The following is an 18,056-nucleotide window of genomic DNA, read 5'->3' as shown; positions in this document are numbered from 1 at the left end:
GGTCTGGGCAGGGTGTGGGAGGACTGGGACAGGATCATTAGGCATTGTCCTGCTGAAGCGGTACCGGCAGCCAGCTGGCCCATGCAACATACTGCTGCTTCATAGAGCAGGTAAGATTAAAAAAAAAAAAAAAAAAGGTAGTTGGGGGGAGGGTTAGAGGTCGTGGAGGATGGGGGGAAAAGGCAGGCAGGTTAGCTAGGGTTTTAGGAAGTTTCCTTCCAGTCCACTCCTTTATTGAAGTGGACTGGAAGGGAACTGGGGAAAAGCCGTTTTGTGTTGCTGTGCATTTCTAAGAAAATCTTCCCCCTTGTGTGCACGAGTCTGCACTCGCGTGCACCGCTATAAACTTGGTGCGATAATATGCGCGTGCTGGGAACCATGCGCACATGGATACCCGTGTGGTTATTTTAAAATTTATCTTTGCATTTTTAGCATTTTTTTTATTCGAGTTGATAGTCTGAGGAGGCTTAATGGCAGCCACAGTAGAGCATGGGAAGAAAATCATGCTCTATACTGCCTCAAATATGAGGAAATTTCAGTGTCACGAATGTACTAAAGCCTGAGTGGACCTCTGGGGCAGTGAATTTCTCACATGGGGGGGGGGGGGGCTTCAGATTAGTCAGCCAGGCATTCCCTCAACGTTGGAATCCCAATTTCTGAGATGGTACCAGTGGCCATTACTGAATCACGTGGCAGTGAAAGATCTGAGGCTTCCTGCTCTCAGCCTTGGTCTTGACCTTTTAGGGTCTGCAGTGAAACTTAGCAGTTTCTGCTCCCCCTTCGATGGGGGCGTCGTCCTGGATTCTGTCCCCACTGTGTATGGAAATCATTAAATGCCTACAGCAAGCTTTTACTTTGAGTCAGGAAGCAGCTTTAACCCTACCCTTCAGATACCCTTCAGATACCCTTCAAATCCTTCAGATTTGTCAGGAGGTCAGGGCAGGAAGAGATCTAAAGCAGAAGAGGAGGGGAAGATAGTTCTCTAATTCAGAGGATTCTCTTAATGATTTTAATAACAGTTCCAAAAGATGATGATGATGAGGTATTAGAACAAGGGGAAGATCCCCCCTTGAGTGTGAAGATGTTACTTCTATTCTCCATTTCTTCCTTAAGGAAAAACTTACATTCTTGATTTCTCAATCCTTATGTCCTTTAAATATCACAGAAGGTAAGGAAGAGACTACTAACTTCACAGAAGATCTACTATGGTCAGTATTAGAAAGCCTTCAAATCCTTCCCTCGTCACAAGTCAGGGAAGGATTTGATTAATGTGGAGTGGAGATCTCCTGAAGCAAATTTTAAGGGAGGTTGCTCTCCAGCCAAGCTTTACCTCTTGATTCCTTAAAGAGTTAAGTTTCACTTTCTGAAGGTAGGTGTACTTGTCTGTTAAGTCACTAAAAGAACAATCTCTGTAGAGGGAAATGCTGTACTCAGATATTCTCAAGATAGAAAAATAGAGTCTGTAATTAAATAAGCCTTTAAGGCAGTTGATATGGCTCTTCAGATAGTGGCTACAGTGGTAAAATCAGGCTTGCATCTAGCACAGCACAAATGCAGGATGAGACAGTTGACGAATCCACTCAGTTGGAATTGGGAGCAGCATATTTAGCAGATGCCTGTTTTTGAGTTGGTGTGGACATTTGCTAGGGGTATGGTTTTCATAGTGGTGGCTAGGAGGCTACTCTGGCTGCATAATTGGTCCGTGGATTCCTGATCTAAGACCAATTTGATAAAACTTGCCTTTTAAAGGACAGCTGTTTGGGGCAGATCTTGAGAAAATGGCAGACATTTGGGGAGACTCTTAAGGTACCCAGATTACCAGAAGACAAGTCATGAAGTTACTCATGTTCTCTTCTGGCTCGGAATAGGTTTCTGGACTCTAGAAGATTTAAGTAAAGAAGTAATGCTTCCAATCAGAGATCTAGAAGCTTTAGGAAATACAAATCATTTTGTTCAGGCAAAAGAAGAGGGTCAGAAGCCTCTCAGGGTGCCCAATGAATGTCTGAAGGCCTTCTGTCTGGTTCCAGAGATAGGTGGTTATCTGCTGCAATTGTGTTAGAGATGGGCCAGATTACATCAGATCAGTGGGTTTTGGAGATCATGTGAGAAGATTATGGCCTGGAATTCTCCTGTCCTGTTTCACTTGCCTTTGTTATTTCCCTCATCATGCCATCAGAAAATGAAAAGGTGTAAGAATGACATTGCTTTTCGTTCCATCATTAAATACTGCTCACTTAACGTCAGTACGGGAAAGAGTTATTTCTATAGCAGGCCCAAACATATGGAACACTCTACCAGCTGAGCTACGGCTTGAATCAGAGTTCAGGAATTTTAAAAAGGGACTGAAAATTTGGCTCTTTGAACACGCTTTTGCAGCCAACCCTTAGAATAATTTTCAATATGATTTTAAGTTGTATATTATGTGATTTGTATTTTAGATGTTTTAAGGTTGTTTTATATTTTATTGTATATTTGAGTATGTGAATATCTTTTTAGATGTAAACATATTGTACACCATTATGATGTAACTATGAATGACGGTATACAAAAATTTTTAAATAAATAAATTAAAAACACTCCTTGACTTGAAGGTGGTAATCCCAGTCCCAAGAGACTAGTGGGGTCAAGGTCGATTGTCCATTTACTTTATAGTTCCCAAGAAGAGGGGTCTTATCATCCTATTCTGGATCTGAAATGGGTCAACAGATTTACGGCTCGATACTGTAAGGCCGGTGGGGGCGCAGTGTCAGGCGCACCCTTCCTCCCCGCATGCACAGTTCTCTTGACCTAGCGCCTGATACTCTCTTCTAATTGCATGCAAATGCATGCCGCGGCTGTAAAGTGTTAGGGAAGGGTTATGCCCGCACAACCCATTTTACTGTATAGGCGCTTAATACAGCGCCTATACAGTAACCTGGGTGCGCTGGTACCTGTCATTTCAAATGTCATTTCAAATGACATTTGAAATGACAGGCACCAGGAAGTGTAAAAAACAAAATGTTTAAATACCTGTCGGAGGGCCGCGTGGGTCCAGGCGGCCGGCGGGATCCGGGGGGCCGGTGGTCGCGTGTTAAATCTAGGCCGCGGGCGGGTGGGCGCCTGTTCCAGGCGGCGGGGGGGGGGGGGGGGGCGGGAGGACGCACGTTAGTTTCAGACGACCGGCGGCGGGAGCCGGGTGGTCGCATGTTAAATCTAGGCCGGGTCGCACAGACGCGCATTCATCCAGGCGGAGGAGCCCCCACCGGCAGTGAATGAATGCGCGCCTGTGCGACCCCTGCGATTCGGCGCTCAAGGCAGTCACATGTCGTGACGTCACGCCTTGAGCGCCGAATCGCAGGGGTCGCACAGTCGCGCATTCATTTACTGCCGGTGGGGGCTGCCGGAGGCAGCCCCCACCGGCAGTGAATGAATTCATTCATCCAGGCGGCGAAAGCAGCTGGCTCCTCCGCCTGGATGAATGAATTCATTCACTGCCGGTGGGGGCTGCCGGAGCCGGCTCCTCCGCCTGGATGAATGAATGCGCGCCTGTGCGACCCCTGCGATTTGGCGCTCAAGGCGTGACGTCACGGCATGTGACTGCCTTGAGCACCGAATCGCAGGGGTCGCACAGGCGCGCAGTCATTCACTGCCGGTGGGGGCTCCTCCGCCTGGATGAATGCGCGTCTGTGCAACCCAGCCTAGATTTAACACGTGACCACCCGCCCCCCCCCGCCGGTCGGCTGAAACTAACGCGCGTCCACCCGCCCCCCCCCCCCCGCCTCCGCCGCCTGGACCCACGCGGCCCTCCGACAGGTATTTAAAAATTTCTATTTTTTTTTCTGACAGGTTTTATGTGTCCCACAGCATTACATTTTCTCGATCATCTCTGTATCGCTTTTTTTTTAATTGTGTTTTATTGTTTTTGAGTATCTTAAGCGGTGTCTATGGATTTGTTACTAGACTTACAGTCCTAACACCTACTAGGGGGAGGCGGTAAACTAACACGTTAAGGCCGCAGCAAAACAGCGGGTTACTAAGGAGATAATCTGAGCGCGCGTTACGGTATCGGAGGGGAATAGCTAATTCCTTCATTATACAGCATTATACAGCTAATTCGTTCATTTACATGCTGCGTGCGGAAAGGGTTATGCGTCTGTTTTAAGAAGCGCTAAGGACGCGTGAAACTGGAGACTGTATCACTGAATCGCCTTATGCGCCCGAATTGTGCGCTCCGAGCACGTTACAGACGGGCAATCTTCGACTGAACGATACTGTATCGACCCGTTAAGAAGGTAACTCATTTTAGAATGGAAACTTTGAAGTCTGTGATTATGGCATTGTGAAAGGGAGAGTGTTAACTTTCTTGGAAATTACAGAAGCTTATCTGCACATTTCAATAAAGACTGATCATCAGCGCTTTCTCCAATTTGTAGTACTAGGTAGATTAGCTATGGCTCTGAGAACCTTTTTGAAGGCAATGGTATTCATGGCAGCAGCACTGCTTAAGGAAAGTATTTTGGTGCATCCTTATCTGGATGACTGGTTTATAAGGGCAGAATCAATTCAGGAAAGTACACCAGCTACCCAAAAAGTGATTCATCTTTTTACAAGACTTGTGTTGGATAGTAAATTTTCCAAGAGCAGTTTACAACTCTCTCACTCTGGAGTATCTTGGAGCTCTGTTCAGTATAAAGATGGGCTTTGTTCAGCTGATGGAACAAAGGATTCAGAAGCTGGGTTAGAAAATTCAGAGCAATCTTTAGCTTCTCGGCTACATTGCAGCAGCATTGGACTTAGTGCCTTGGGTGAGGACTCACATGAGGCCTCTGCAGAGAGTTTTACTTTCCATTTGAAATTGCCAGTCTCAGAACTGACTCAGCAGACTACCAGTTCTAAATTCAGTCAGGATAAGCTTGCAATGATGGTTAAATTGCAGAAATCTGAAGTTAGGAGTGAATCTGGAGCCCCCAACTTGGGTGACTTTGATGGATGGCCAGTCTGACAGGCTGGGGGGCAAATTTTTTAGGTTTGGTGACTCAAGTCCGTGAACTCCCGAACAGACAAAATGGTCCATTGGTCAGTTGAAAGCTAGAACTATTCATTTGGGTATCAAGAAATTTTCTCCTCTGTTAGTCAGGCAGCCAGAGTAATGTCCAACAGTGCCACAGAGGTTGAATACATAAATCAAGGAGGCATCAGAAGTTCTCAGGTGTCCTTGGAAGTGGATTTACTAGTTCTTTGGGAGGAAAATAATCTGAAGATGATTGTGGCTTTGCACATAGCAGAGGTGGAAAATGTTTAAGCGGACTTTCTAAAGCAGTGTTGTCTGTCCTGGGGAATGGCCCCTGTATCATTAGGATTTAAATCAGATTATAGTCAAATGGGTAATTCCTCCGATGGATCTTATGGCAACCTTCAAGAATGCAGAGATGGAAAGATATTTCAGCCAGACAAGACAATCATTTGTCAGGTCTCATTGCTCTGATTCAGAGTTGGCCAACAAAAGCACTGCTGTATATTTTTCCTCCATGCCTTATGATAGGGAGACAGCTTTATTTATTTTTTATTTATTTATTTGCTGATTTTGTACACCATCATTCGGTGAAGCCATCACAATGGTTTACAAGATATTAAAAGAAATATACAATATGCAATATATAAGAACATAAATACATTGTGTGATAGAAAAAAATAATAAAATAGGAAAAAGCAAATAATAATCATTAAAAACCAATTAAAATAATAAAACATAATAAAAGGATAATAATTAAGAGCATTTCATAACAAAGATAAAGTGATGAGAGGTAAATATAGGAGGGAAAGTGAATTAGTTGGGATCTTGGTATGCCTTCATAAATAGCCAGGTCTTAACATCCTTTTTTAATATCTTTAGACTCGGTTGTAGCCGTATTTCGGCAGGAAGTGAATTCCATATCTTTGGACTCGCTAATGAAATCGCACTTTCTCTTACTTGGGAGAGCTGTACAGTTCATACTGATGGAATAGATAATAAACCTTTATTTGCTGATCGTAGGTTTCATTGGGGTATGTGGAGTTTGATAGCTGCGTTTAGCCAGTTAGTCTGATCCTCATGAATGATCTTATGTAGAATGGATAAAACCTTGTACTCGATTCTAAACTTTATGGGCAGCCAATGTAGGGATATTAAAATCGAAGTGATGTGTTCATGTTTCTTGGCACCAGTTAGCATTCTGGCTGCTGAATTCTGTAGAATTTGTAGGGGTTATTCCTAAAGTGTAGTAGATACTCTTAGTGGATAGAAAATCTTCCAGTTCCTTAGCTTACGTGCGAATTTGGAGAATTTTTGAACACTGAACATTGAAAGGCAGTTTGTTCCTAGTAAGGCATTAGTGCCACTAATTCTATATTTCTGACAAGAAGGCCTTTCAAAGGGTTTGGCTCTTAATTCCTTGAAGGTTCATGTTGCAGCCCTTGCATGCTATGGAGGCATATTTTGGGTAAGCCCTTGTCTTCCCATCCAGATGTCCCCATGTTTTTAAGTGGTGTCAAACATATTAGCCTCTGCTGAGAATTCCCGTCCCTTGGGATCTGGATTTGGTATTGACTTTTCTATCAGGTGCGTAGTTGAGCCTATTAAGGACTTTTCCATTAAGATGCTTACTTTGAAAGTTCTTTTCCTAATGGCTATTTGTTCAGCTCGAAGAATTTCGAAGCTATAGATACTTTCTTGCAGAAAACCTTTTTTATTGGTCACAAAGGGCATGGTTAAGATTTGCACAGTACTGGGTTGACCAGCACCTAAAAGAAAAAGGTCAGAGTCCCCAAAGCAACAGGAATACAGTTCTTCCTGCTCAGATTAGAAGTCTCCATCAATGGCATTTGACTGTGCCAAATCTCCCTTGGTGCCATTGTCATCTCCAGTGGGAGCACTGAGAGGAGAGGATCACCTTGCTGGTGACTGGAAAAAATCAGTAAGTATTGCTTGGAGACATTTTTAAAACTTAAAATTACTGGAGTGAAGTAAATATTGGGGTATATTATTTAGTGTGTTTGTGTGTTTTATTTTAAATAGGTAGTCAGAAAGTCAGGCAACAAACAGATGTTTGTGTGTCGGTATTTCCCAATCCTCCCACCCACCCCTAAATCATACTTTAATTTTTAGGCAGGTGTCATTTTCACACTTAAAAAAAAAAAAAAAAAAAGCCTTTTAACTTAAATTCAGAAATTCCCCACACCTTATCAAGAGTTTGATCATTCCCTTGTAGGTCATTACCAGATATATAGTGAATACACTAATACATTTAAAGGACCCTAATCATTCGCAATCCTACACCCATAGCAATCTAAAAGTTAACTAGGAACTGAACAAATTTAAGATGAAGGCAGCAGTCCAGCAGCAAGAGGGGGGCCTCCCAGTCTTTTGTATTGAGTGCCATATGTATTATTTTTTACCCGCTGGTGAGAAGTTGTATGTGTGCATGCGATGCAAAGAGCTCCTGTCTCTCAGAGAACAAGTCTGATCTCTGGAGGCTATAGTGGCAGACCTGGAAGAGCTGAGACAGACAGAGAGGTATATAGATGAGACCTTCAGGGACATAGTAGCCAAGTCCCAATTCCAGTCTGGCATCCCTGGTGCTGCCTTGGAGGAGTAAGGTCTCATGATCGGAGAGCATTAACCTGGTGCAGCAGGAAATGATCCTGTAGGAAAGACCTGCTCTCCAGGTAGTGCATCGTCCTCTCGTACCGTGGATGTGTCTGCCAGGGTTTCTGCCAAGGAGGGAAGGGTTAGGTCTGTCGTCATAGTTGGTGATTCGATTATTAGGAATATAGACAGCCAGGTGGCTGGTGGGCTTGAGGACCGTCTGGTAACATGCCTACCTGGTGCGAAGGTGGCGGACCTCATGCGTTACCTAGATAGGATTTTATACAGTGCTGGGGAGGAGCCAGCTGTTGTACATGTGGGCACCAACGACATAGGAAAATGTGGGAGGGTGGTTCTGGAAGCCAAATTTAGGCTCTTAGGGTAGAAAGCTGAAATCTAGAACATCCAGGGTAGCATTCTCTGAAATGCTCCCTGTTCCACGCGCAAGTCACCAGAGGCAGGCAGAGTTCCAGAGTCTCAATGCATGGATGAGACGATGGTGCAGGGAAGAGGGATTCAGTTTTGTAAGGAACCTTTTGGGGAAGGGGGAGTCTTTTCCGAAGGGATGGGCTTCACCTTAACCAGGTGGAATCAGGCTGCTGGCACTGACCTTTAAAAAGGAGATAGAGCAGCTTTTAAATTAGAACAAAGGAGAAAGCTGACAGTCGCTCAGCAGCGCATGGTTCGGAGGGAGGTATCTTCAAAGGATACTAATGAAGCATTAGAGTTAGGATATCCTAACAGAAAGGATCCAATAATAAAAGTAGTCCCAAGTTCCTATAATTAAAAACTCATCTGAGCTAAAAGATTCCAATTTATCCCTATAAGCTGAAAAGCAGAATGTAAATACAAACTAAAAACTCACTTTGAAATGTTTGTATGCTAATGCCAGAAGTCTAAGAAGTAAGATGGGAGAATTAGGGTGTATAGCAGTGAATGATGAAATAGACTTCAGAGCAGATTTTCAAAGGGTTACGCTCGTAACTTATGCGCATAACCTCAAGAAAGTGCCCCTGCGCGTCGCCGAGCCTATTTTCAATAGGCTCGGCGACGCGCGCGTGTCCCGGGGCTTTGAAAAAGGGGCGGGACGGGGTGGGGGCGTGGGCAGGGTTACCAGTCCGGGTGCGGGATCGAGGCGGGATTTAGGTAGGGCTGGGGGGTGGGTTGGATAAGGGGAAGGGAGGGGAAGTGGGGGGGGGGTGCGGAAGGAAAGTTCCCTCCGAGGTTGCTCCGATTTCAGAGCGGCCTCGGAGGGAACGGGGAAAGCCATCGGGGCTCCCCTAGGGCTCAGCGCGTGCAAGGTGCACAAGTGTGCACCCCCTTGCGTGCGCCGACCCCGGATTTTATAACATGCGTGCAGCTGCGCACGCATGATATAAAATCAGGCGTAGATTTGTGCGCGCCGGGTTGCGCACAAATCTACGCGCGCATGTTAGAAAATCTGGCCCTTAATTGGCATCTCAGAGACATGGTGGAAAGAGGATAACCAATGGGATAGTGCTATACCAGGGTACAAATTATATCGCAGTGACAGAGAGGAGCATCTTGGTGGCGGGGTGGTGCTTTATGCATGAGACTAAATGTACAATTTAATCTTTATGAGTAGAAATCCCTTGGGTGTTGGGAAAGAGAATAGTGATAGGAGTATACTATCGTCCACCTGGCCAAAATGGTGAGGACAGTGAAATGCAAAGAGAAATTAGGGAAGCTAACCAAACTGGTAATGCAGTAATAATGGGAGATTTCTGTTACTCCAATATTGACTGGGTAAGTGAAACATCAGGGCATGCTAGAGAGATAAAGTTCCTGGATAGAATAAAAGACAGTTTATGGAGCAATGGGTTCAGGAACCAATGAGAGAGGGAGCAATTTTAGATCTAATTCTCAGTGGAGCACAGGATTTGGTGAGAGAGGTAACGGTGGTGGGGCTGCTTGGCAATAGTGATCATATTCAGGGGTTCCTTGACATAGACAGTAATTCATCTCAGCAGTGGTAAGCCTCGGAGAGTACAAGGCACATAGGTGAAGGAGGACTTTAGGTCCCCTCTTTTACGATAGTATAGTCCCAACGGCAATCCTCAATACATTAGTCTCTATTGTAAATGGTTGCTGTGGGTCTATACCAAGATCAAGACTGTTGTAAAAGCCTTTTTCAACTGATTGAATGCCAGTTGCTCATGAGTCCACTTGAAAGAAATCCCCTTAAGAACCTCTGTTAGTGGAACTGTCAATTTGGAGGAGCCAGTAATATTTGTACTATGCTCCCAACGGCATCCTCTGCTGTTAAAAGTAACACTAGCTATGTTGAAAGGGGCCGATGCTATAAAAATGTGGAAAGTGGGTGCTGAAAAGTCAGCTTGCGTGACCTTAGCGCCTCCTTGCTAACACGACCCCGCAGCTGGCAGAGGGTTTTTTTTCTTTTCTTTTTTTTTTTTAACTTTTAAAGAAATACAGAACAGCAGTTTTTTCTGCTTTTCTGTTCTTTTTTTCAATGCACTCAGCTATTAACGCCTGCTCCAGGCAGGCGTTAATAGCTGAGCGATAAATGTGTGTCTGTCCGACCCAAAGGGTTTATTTTGTCTTCCGATAACAAAAATAGCAAACCAGCCAACATACAGGTCGATACAGTAACGTTCAGTTAAAGATTCCCCGTCTGTAACGTGCTGGGAGCGCACAATACAGACGAGTAAGGCGGTCCAGCAATACAGTCTCCAGTTTCACGCGTCCTTAGCGCTTCCTAAAATAAACACATAACCCTTTCCGCACCCAGCATGTAAATGAACGAAAAAGCTGTATAATGAAGGAATTAGCTATTCCCCTCCGATACTGTAACGGGCGCTGATATTATCTCCTCAGTAACCCGCTGTTCTGCCGCGGCCTTAACGTGCTAGTTTACCGCCTCCCCCTAGTAGGTGTTAGTGTAGTGTAGTGTAAAAAACATTGCTTACCCGCCCTGGTCCCCGGTCCAGCCGTCCGGTGTAGCCCCAGTCCGGTCTCCTGCAGCCCCGTCCGGTCCCCTCCTCCCGAAGCAAAAAAAAACAAAAAAACCGAAAAAGTAGCAAGGCTCGGGCCTGCTACGGTAGTCCCTTCTCCCTTCCTCCCGATTTCGCGGGTAAGCGGCAGCGGGGGGGGGGGGGGGGGGGCATATATGTGTTATATAAAAAATAAATTTTTTTTTTAAATACCTGTCGGAGGGCCGTGGGTCCAGGCGGCTGGTGGGCGGGCGGGCAGGCGGTGGCGAGAAGCAAAAAAAAGCAGCATCCGGGATCCGGGGGCAGCAGCGGCAGCGGGATCCGGGGCGGCAGCAGGATCCGGGAGCGGCGGGTAGGTAGCAGCGGCAGCAGGGGGAAGCGGCAGCAGGATCCGGGGGGTCCGGCAGCGGCAGCAGGATCCAGGGGCGGCAGCAAAGAAGCAAAAAAAGCGGCATCCGGGATCCGGGGATAGCAGCGGGGGGCAGCGGGATCCGGGGGTAGCAGCGGCAGCGGGATCCGGGGGCGGCAACGAGATCCGGCGTGTTCGATCGGGCGGGTGGGCGGGTAGGTGGCAAGAAAAGATGGCCGCCTGCACGGGGAAAGCGTGCAATTGGCCGCCAAACGTGCTGCCGCCCCGGATCCCCGGATCCGTGCAATTGGCCGCCAAACGTGTTGGCGGCCAATTGCACGCTTTCCCCGTGCAGGCGGCCATCTTTTCTTGCCACCTACCCCGCCCGCCCGCCCGATCGAACACGCCGGATCTCGTTGCCGCTGCTACCCCCGGATCCTGGATGCCGCTTTTTTTGCTTCTTTGCTGCCCCCCCGCTGCTGCTGCTGCCCCCGGATCCCGCTGCCGCCGCTGCCCCCGGATCCTGGATGCTGCTTTTTTTGCTTCTCGCCCGCCCGCCCACCGGCCGCCTGGACCCCACGGCCCTCCGACAGGTATTTAAAAAATGTTTTTATTTTTTATATAACACACAGGTTTTTTGTTTTTTGTTTTTTTACACTTTTTACACTTCCTGGTGCCTGTCATTTCAAATGTCATTTGAAATGACAGGTACCAGCGCACCCAGGTTACTGTATAGGCGCTGTATTAAGCGCCTATACAGTAAAATGGGTTGCGCTGGCATAACCCTTCCCTAACGCTTCACAGCCTCGGCATGCATTTGCATGCGATTAGAAGACAGTATCAGGCGCCAGGTCTAGAGAACTGTGTGTGCGGGGAGGAAGGGTGCGCCTGACACTGCCGCACTGTTTTTACCGCGGCCTTACTGTATCGACCTGATAGAGAGGACCTTCAATCAACCAAAAAGTAGATTGTAAGCTTTCTGCTTTACAGGAGCAGAATGTAATCTGCTGTGAAGTGTCACGAAAGGCAGAAACTAAAAACAAAGCCAGGTCTTCAATATTTATTTAAAAGCAGGAAGTTTCTAGGTAAAACAAATTTCACGGGTTAAATAATTCCACAAATGTGGAACAGCATTTGAAAAGGATTGCTTATCCGTCCTAACTGATTTTACTAACTTTGGAATAGATAACCCCTGGAAATGTTCATTTTGAGACCATTAAGACCGAAGTGGAGAATAGTTTTTCAGCTTCACTGTCTGGTCTGATGGTGTTAATGAAGTTTTTCATGCGTTGTTGAAGTACTTGGACAGCTGAGGAGTGCAGTCTGGTTTTAAAGCAGGCAGACTATTCATGTGACAGTGTCTGCATTGGTCTGTGTTGTCTCATCACCAGCCAGTAATGCTGTATGCAGCAGGCCAGCCAGTAATGCTGTATGCTGCATACAGCAGGGAGACAAAAATAACATTGGTATGAAATATTTTCTTGTTCATAAAATGTTGATCAGCTAAATCAAAGCTCACTTATTAAAATATTAAATTTTCTGTTTTCTGCAGTTGCCATTGAAAGGCAGTATGAGATCAGGTCATTCAAAATAATAATTCTAAAATTATTTTGTTATAAATAGTTAAGATTTCAACTGATAGTAAGCCTGATTCACTGTTGAGAAGTGCCATAAGAGACTGGTATACATATATCTTGGATTGTAGTAGTGAATTAACTTTGAGACATGATTGTATATTATCAAGAACAATGCTATTTCTGGAAGACTGCAATGTAATTCTTGTGTAGCAGCATTTTTTATAAGTCTTTTTTATTTGAGTGCATTATAGATATCACATAAACATAGACTGAGCTTAATGGTTACAGTGGGAAAGAGCATTAATGTTCTTTAATAGTCATGTTTTCACTCAGTGATAGCCCTCCTTCCACCCCCTATCCCCCAACAAATTAAAATTGAGTATTGATAGCTGAGCAATATAGACAGAAGATATTTTGATAATACAGAGCATTAACCAAAAATGCACACATTTTATGTAATAATCAGAGAGCAAGCAAAAGCAGTTAAAAATAATTGGTACCTAAATTTGGCCAGCCAGCTAGGTGGCTAACACATCAATGCTGGCTTCCTTTTTCCACTGCCTTAACCCTTTCCCCAGACCTGCCTAGACTTTGAGCAGCTAAATATAGCCAGTTAGCTCTGATTTAAACTGCCAACTAGATAGCCTTCAATATTGACATCTGAGAAACCGCACTTGTATTCCTGTATCATGTTAGAAGTCATGTTTACTATTTGTATTCATATAAACTGTCATTACCAGCAATGTGCATAGAAAATTGTACATAACTTCCATTACCTTTTTCTTTTTTGAGCAATCATTTATTCAATCATTTCTTTTCCAAGGTTCGGAGAAGCAGTTAATGGTAACCTTGTGATAGGCACTTTGGCTTGGCCTTCCCCCTGGGTAATTGTGATTGGTTCATTCTTCTCTACCTGTGGTGCTGGTCTTCAGAGTCTTACTGGAGCTCCTCGACTGTTGCAGGCTATTGCAAGAGATGGAATTGTGCCTTTTCTTCAGGTAATCTAGAAAATTGTCTAATTTTCTTTTATCTTTGTTTACATTTAGTTACAAAATGTTTGTGAAATGTTAAGTTAAAATTATTCTGTTTACTACTTATATGGTTTGTACAATTGCAGTGTAATGCTTTACTTTTCTACCTGTAATCTTGTGGTGATAGAAGAAAACCATCTATATTAAGCTTAAAAGTACTTGTACTTATGAAGCATCTCTAAACACAGAGAAGGGCTGTCCAGATAAATATAATGGAATGTTAGATTTAATATCTCATTTGAGAAAGAAGATTGGTCCAGTGGTCAGAGTATAGCATTATATGCTGGTTCTGGCTTTTGTTTTGCCATTTGTTTGTTGTCTCTCCTGGGTTCATCAATCTATCCAACTGCAAAAGGTTTATAACATTAGCATTCAACTCATTCACAAATTGTTCTATGCGAAAAAAACCAAGTATACCTAGAAGGAGTTACATTTCAATTTCTAAAATGTTATGATTAAAGCATCTTCTTTGTATGAAATATAGTAAACGATTATAAATAATAGTGTGTAAAAATGTTTATATGAAGGAGGAAAAATGTATGTACCAAAGCTAGGCAAATCTGTGCTTCAAATTAGATGACATACATTTCTGACATGATTGGATGCATCTTGCGGCACCTATTAACTTACTGTGAAACAATTGAGTGTTATATATTTGTAGGTACTTTCTGCTGATTCTAGTCAAGCAAAAAACTGCTTTATTATATGTAAAAACCATTGTAAAGATTGTACTCTGAGATGCTGCTTGCTGACTTCTCAGTAGTATGTTTTATTTATTTATTTGTCTGCCTGTCTATTTTATTTTTATTTATTTTATTTTTACTTTTTTCTATACCGTCGTTCAGATGGGTACCGTCACAACGGTTTACAATAAGGCACATAAAAATGATGCTAAAATATATCAACTTACACAGGTGCCATTAAGGTTTAGTAACATAGTTTGTAAACAATATTAATTGGTAAGTGTGATAAATCATGTCCATTTTTCATTGTATCAGTTTTGGATACGAAATTAGCTTTATCATTGTACTTTTATCCTTTATTGATGAACAAAAAAAATGAAGATTAAACTAAAATAACAAAAACTACACACATTTTGATTTTGGTTATGTTTGTGGGTGTTCAATTGTTTGTACCTCGCATTTCCCTGGGTACTATTCTCTCTTCTCTTTTTCATAAGCTTGTTTAAAGAGCCAGGTTTTAAGATTTTTTCTAAAGGTTTTGCTGTCACTTTGTAATCTTAACTCCAATGGCATGGTGTTTCATAGTATGGATCCTTCCAAGGATAGTCCTCTTTTTCTTACTTGGTTAGTTTTGCTGTTTTGATTGATGGAATAGTTAGGAGTGCTGCTTTGGCTGATCTCAGGTTTCTGTTCGGGACGTGTATGCGAAGGGCTGTGTTCAGCCATTCTGCTTTTTCGTTATGTATTAATTTATGTATGGTGCATAGTGTTTTGTACTCAATTCTTTGCTCAGTGGGTAGCCAGTGTAATTCCGCCAGGGTTTCTGTGATGTGGTCTCTTTTGCTTTTACCGGTCAAGATGCTAGCAGCTGTGTTTTGTAAAATTTATAGTGGTCTTAGTGAAGTGTATGGTAGACCTAGTTAGAAGGGTGTTACAGTAATCAGTGCTTGCTTTTTCAGGCACTTCAAAGCAGATTACATTCAGGTACTTCAGCTATTTCCCTGTCTCCAGTGGGCTCACAATCTAAGTTTCTATCTGTGTGTTACAACAATAGTAATGATGCTAACTTATTTGGCAAAAGATGGACAGTTTCAAAACGGACAAGAGAATCAACTTAAATTATTTTACACTTTTTCCTCCCTCCTCTACTTTGGTCCAAATCTTATATTTGGTCTTAAAGGCCATGAATGCTTCTCTGAGGAATAAGAGAAACGAGGCTTCTCTAAAATGGCAGTTCCTATCTTACTGAAACAAGATGCCAATAAAGCAAAATTGCTTACCTATAATGGGGCTTCTCTGTAGATAGCAGGATAAATCAGCCATAAACAGTGGATAATTTCATCCGACACCAACACAGAGCCAGCTGTAAGAGCTCAGAAGTGTTCTGACCATAAGCAGAAGTTCTTCTACATGACCACTGTCTTGTAAGCCCCTCAGTCTCTTCCAGAGTTTAAGTGTAGAAGTCAACTCTCTAGGGAGGCAGGCAGGTAATACATATATGGCTGTTCCTGTTCATATCCCAGATCAGTTCAGACACTTTGATTTTGCATCCCTACTAGCAGATGAAGAGAGAGAATAAAAAAATTTGACGCTGATACATAACATAGAGTGCCACCTGCAGTCCCTCAGTATTTCTATGTGTCCAACACATGCTAGGGGTATAAAATCTGCAGTCTGGATTAAATTTTAAAAAAAAAGAAGAAAAGATTTGATTTAATTAGATCAGAGTGTAAAAAATAATATAAGACATACTCCTAGAGGGGTTAAGTGCCTTGTGGGTCATCCCTCCAGCTGAGCAGGGAGTTGGCATCATTAGTCTGACTCAGCCTGAAATATCTGGAGGGACTAAAAGCCAGGGGTCTGACTCACTCTGTTCCCCTTATGTCCTCGCTGGCATCTCCCTTCTCTGTACGCTGTTCTGTCTCAGGAAAGTATATATTTCTCTTAAAAATAAAACAAAACAGGGGGAAAGACAGTACAGCTCAGCGCGTCAACAGTGGTAGAGAGGCAAAGGCCGGCAGGGCCTGCGGGATTGGAGAAAAGAACGGCCAAGGCAGTTTCAAGGCCCGGGAGTCTGGGTGAGGTGAGTCGGGGATATTTTTTTGGCGGGTCGGCAGCATGTGCAGAACATAGCTGCAACTGCAGAATGTGGGAAAAGCTGCCAGGCCTACATGGATAAGAGAATGTGGTTCAGGATGGCAGCACTTTGCCCAGATGTGCCTCCGGAGGGGAAGGAACCCCCGGATCAGCTGTTTGGGCACTGGAGTGCAAACAAGCCACCTGGTTATCTGGGGCTGGCAAAGAGCTCTTTTCCATTTATGTGGGAGTAGCAGGCAGCATCAGGGGAAGGAAGGAATTCTCTGCTCCCGTTATCGCCGGCTAGTCTCCTGGCATTGTAGACAGTGATTGCAGAGTGGACTAATGTTCCTTGATCAGTACCAGCATCTCTTGCATCTTGTCCCAAAACAGATTCTTTCCTGTACACAGGACATATGCCAGGCGATTATTAATGTCTTCCTAAGATCTGCTTTCCCAGAGCCAGGCAAGCCTCCTGGCTGCAAAAGATACTGCAGAGATTCTGGCTGCCATATTGAAGACTGTTTTTATTTGTTTTGTTTTTTTTTTAGTTTTTTATTTATGCATTTTAACATAATTGCAAGCATCTACTTGCTAAGCATCTCTTAAGTACAGGAAAAGTAAATTTTTAAAAAGTAAAAATTTTAATTGTTTTATATCACAATACTATTATCTGTACTCAATATAAAATAGAAGAAATACAGGAGAGCTAAAGAAATCAGAGCAATTGTTTCATCTTAGCAATATCATTACAAACTATGGCCTGGATTTATCCAAATGCAGTAAGTACCGCATGCGATAGCAAAAGGGGCGTGGTTTATGCAAAAATTCAGTTTATCGCAATTTGCGCTAATTAGCTATGCAAAGACCTAAGTTAGTGCACATTGCGATAACATTATCTGAATTTGCGATAGGTGTCAGACCTGTTGTATTTCCTGCATATTACCACTGGGTGGACCATTTTTGAGAAAGAGAGAGAGAGAGTGAATGAATGTCATCCCCATAGGTAGGTATTTGTATCCCTATGGTAGGCCCACCTAGTAACTCGAGGTGGGGTTTAGGGGCCACTTTGACATTCTATGTGACACATACAAAAAGACTTGATGAACTTCGGAGTGAGGAAACTCACTCCAAGATGAGATTTGTGCAGTGTTCTCTCAACCTAGCTTGATGGACTCTCTACCTGGGTAACATCAAGCTAGGTGCAGAGAACATTGCCCAAATCTCATCTTGGAGTGAATTTCCTCACTCCGAAGGTCATCAAGTCTTCACAACAGACCACTGTTCTGTTCGTATGTGTCACATAGAATGTCAAAGTGGCCCCTAACCCCCTACACTCATACCTATACCCCACCTCTAGTTACTAGGTGGGCCTACTATAGGGATACAAATACCTACCTATGGGGATGACATTATGGCCAGTCTCTCTCTCGCTCTCGCTCTCTCTCTCTCCCTTCAATTCTCCTCACATAGGCCTTACGGGAGACATCGCAAAAGGCAATGAAACCTTATTGCATGGTCACGGCAGCTATCGCACAGCCTAACGCAATTCAAAGAGGTGTAGTTAAAATCGGCGTTACGGCTGTGCGATAGCTCTTCGCAGACACGCTAACCCAGCCCACTCTCCGCCCCTAACTCCTCCTATTGTCTGAATTATGGTGCTATCACATGCGTTAAACACGTTTTCGCATGCAATAAGCCCTTAACGTATGCGAGGACGCCTTATTGCATTTTGATAAATGACCCCCTATATTTGGAAAACCTG

At 43.8% G+C, this 18,056-nt stretch overlaps 1 protein-coding gene across 3 annotated transcripts in view; it reads left to right on the top strand.

The window, feature by feature from the left end:
• Positions 1-18,056, top strand: part of SLC12A7 (solute carrier family 12 member 7) — a 485,337-nt gene that overhangs the window by 195,249 nt on the left and 272,032 nt on the right. For all 3 annotated transcript variants that reach the window (XM_029589924.1, XM_029589923.1, XM_029589925.1), the window contains one exon: positions 13,325-13,499. In XM_029589924.1, coding sequence (XP_029445784.1) covers positions 13,325-13,499 — 175 coding nt within the window. The remainder of the gene's footprint in view (positions 1-13,324; positions 13,500-18,056) is intronic.

This window comes from Rhinatrema bivittatum, chromosome 2 (genome assembly GCF_901001135.1).
Source record: "Rhinatrema bivittatum chromosome 2, aRhiBiv1.1, whole genome shotgun sequence".
Classification (NCBI taxonomy): domain Eukaryota; kingdom Metazoa; phylum Chordata; class Amphibia; order Gymnophiona; family Rhinatrematidae; genus Rhinatrema; species Rhinatrema bivittatum.
This window is presented reverse-complemented; position numbering and strand designations above follow the sequence as displayed.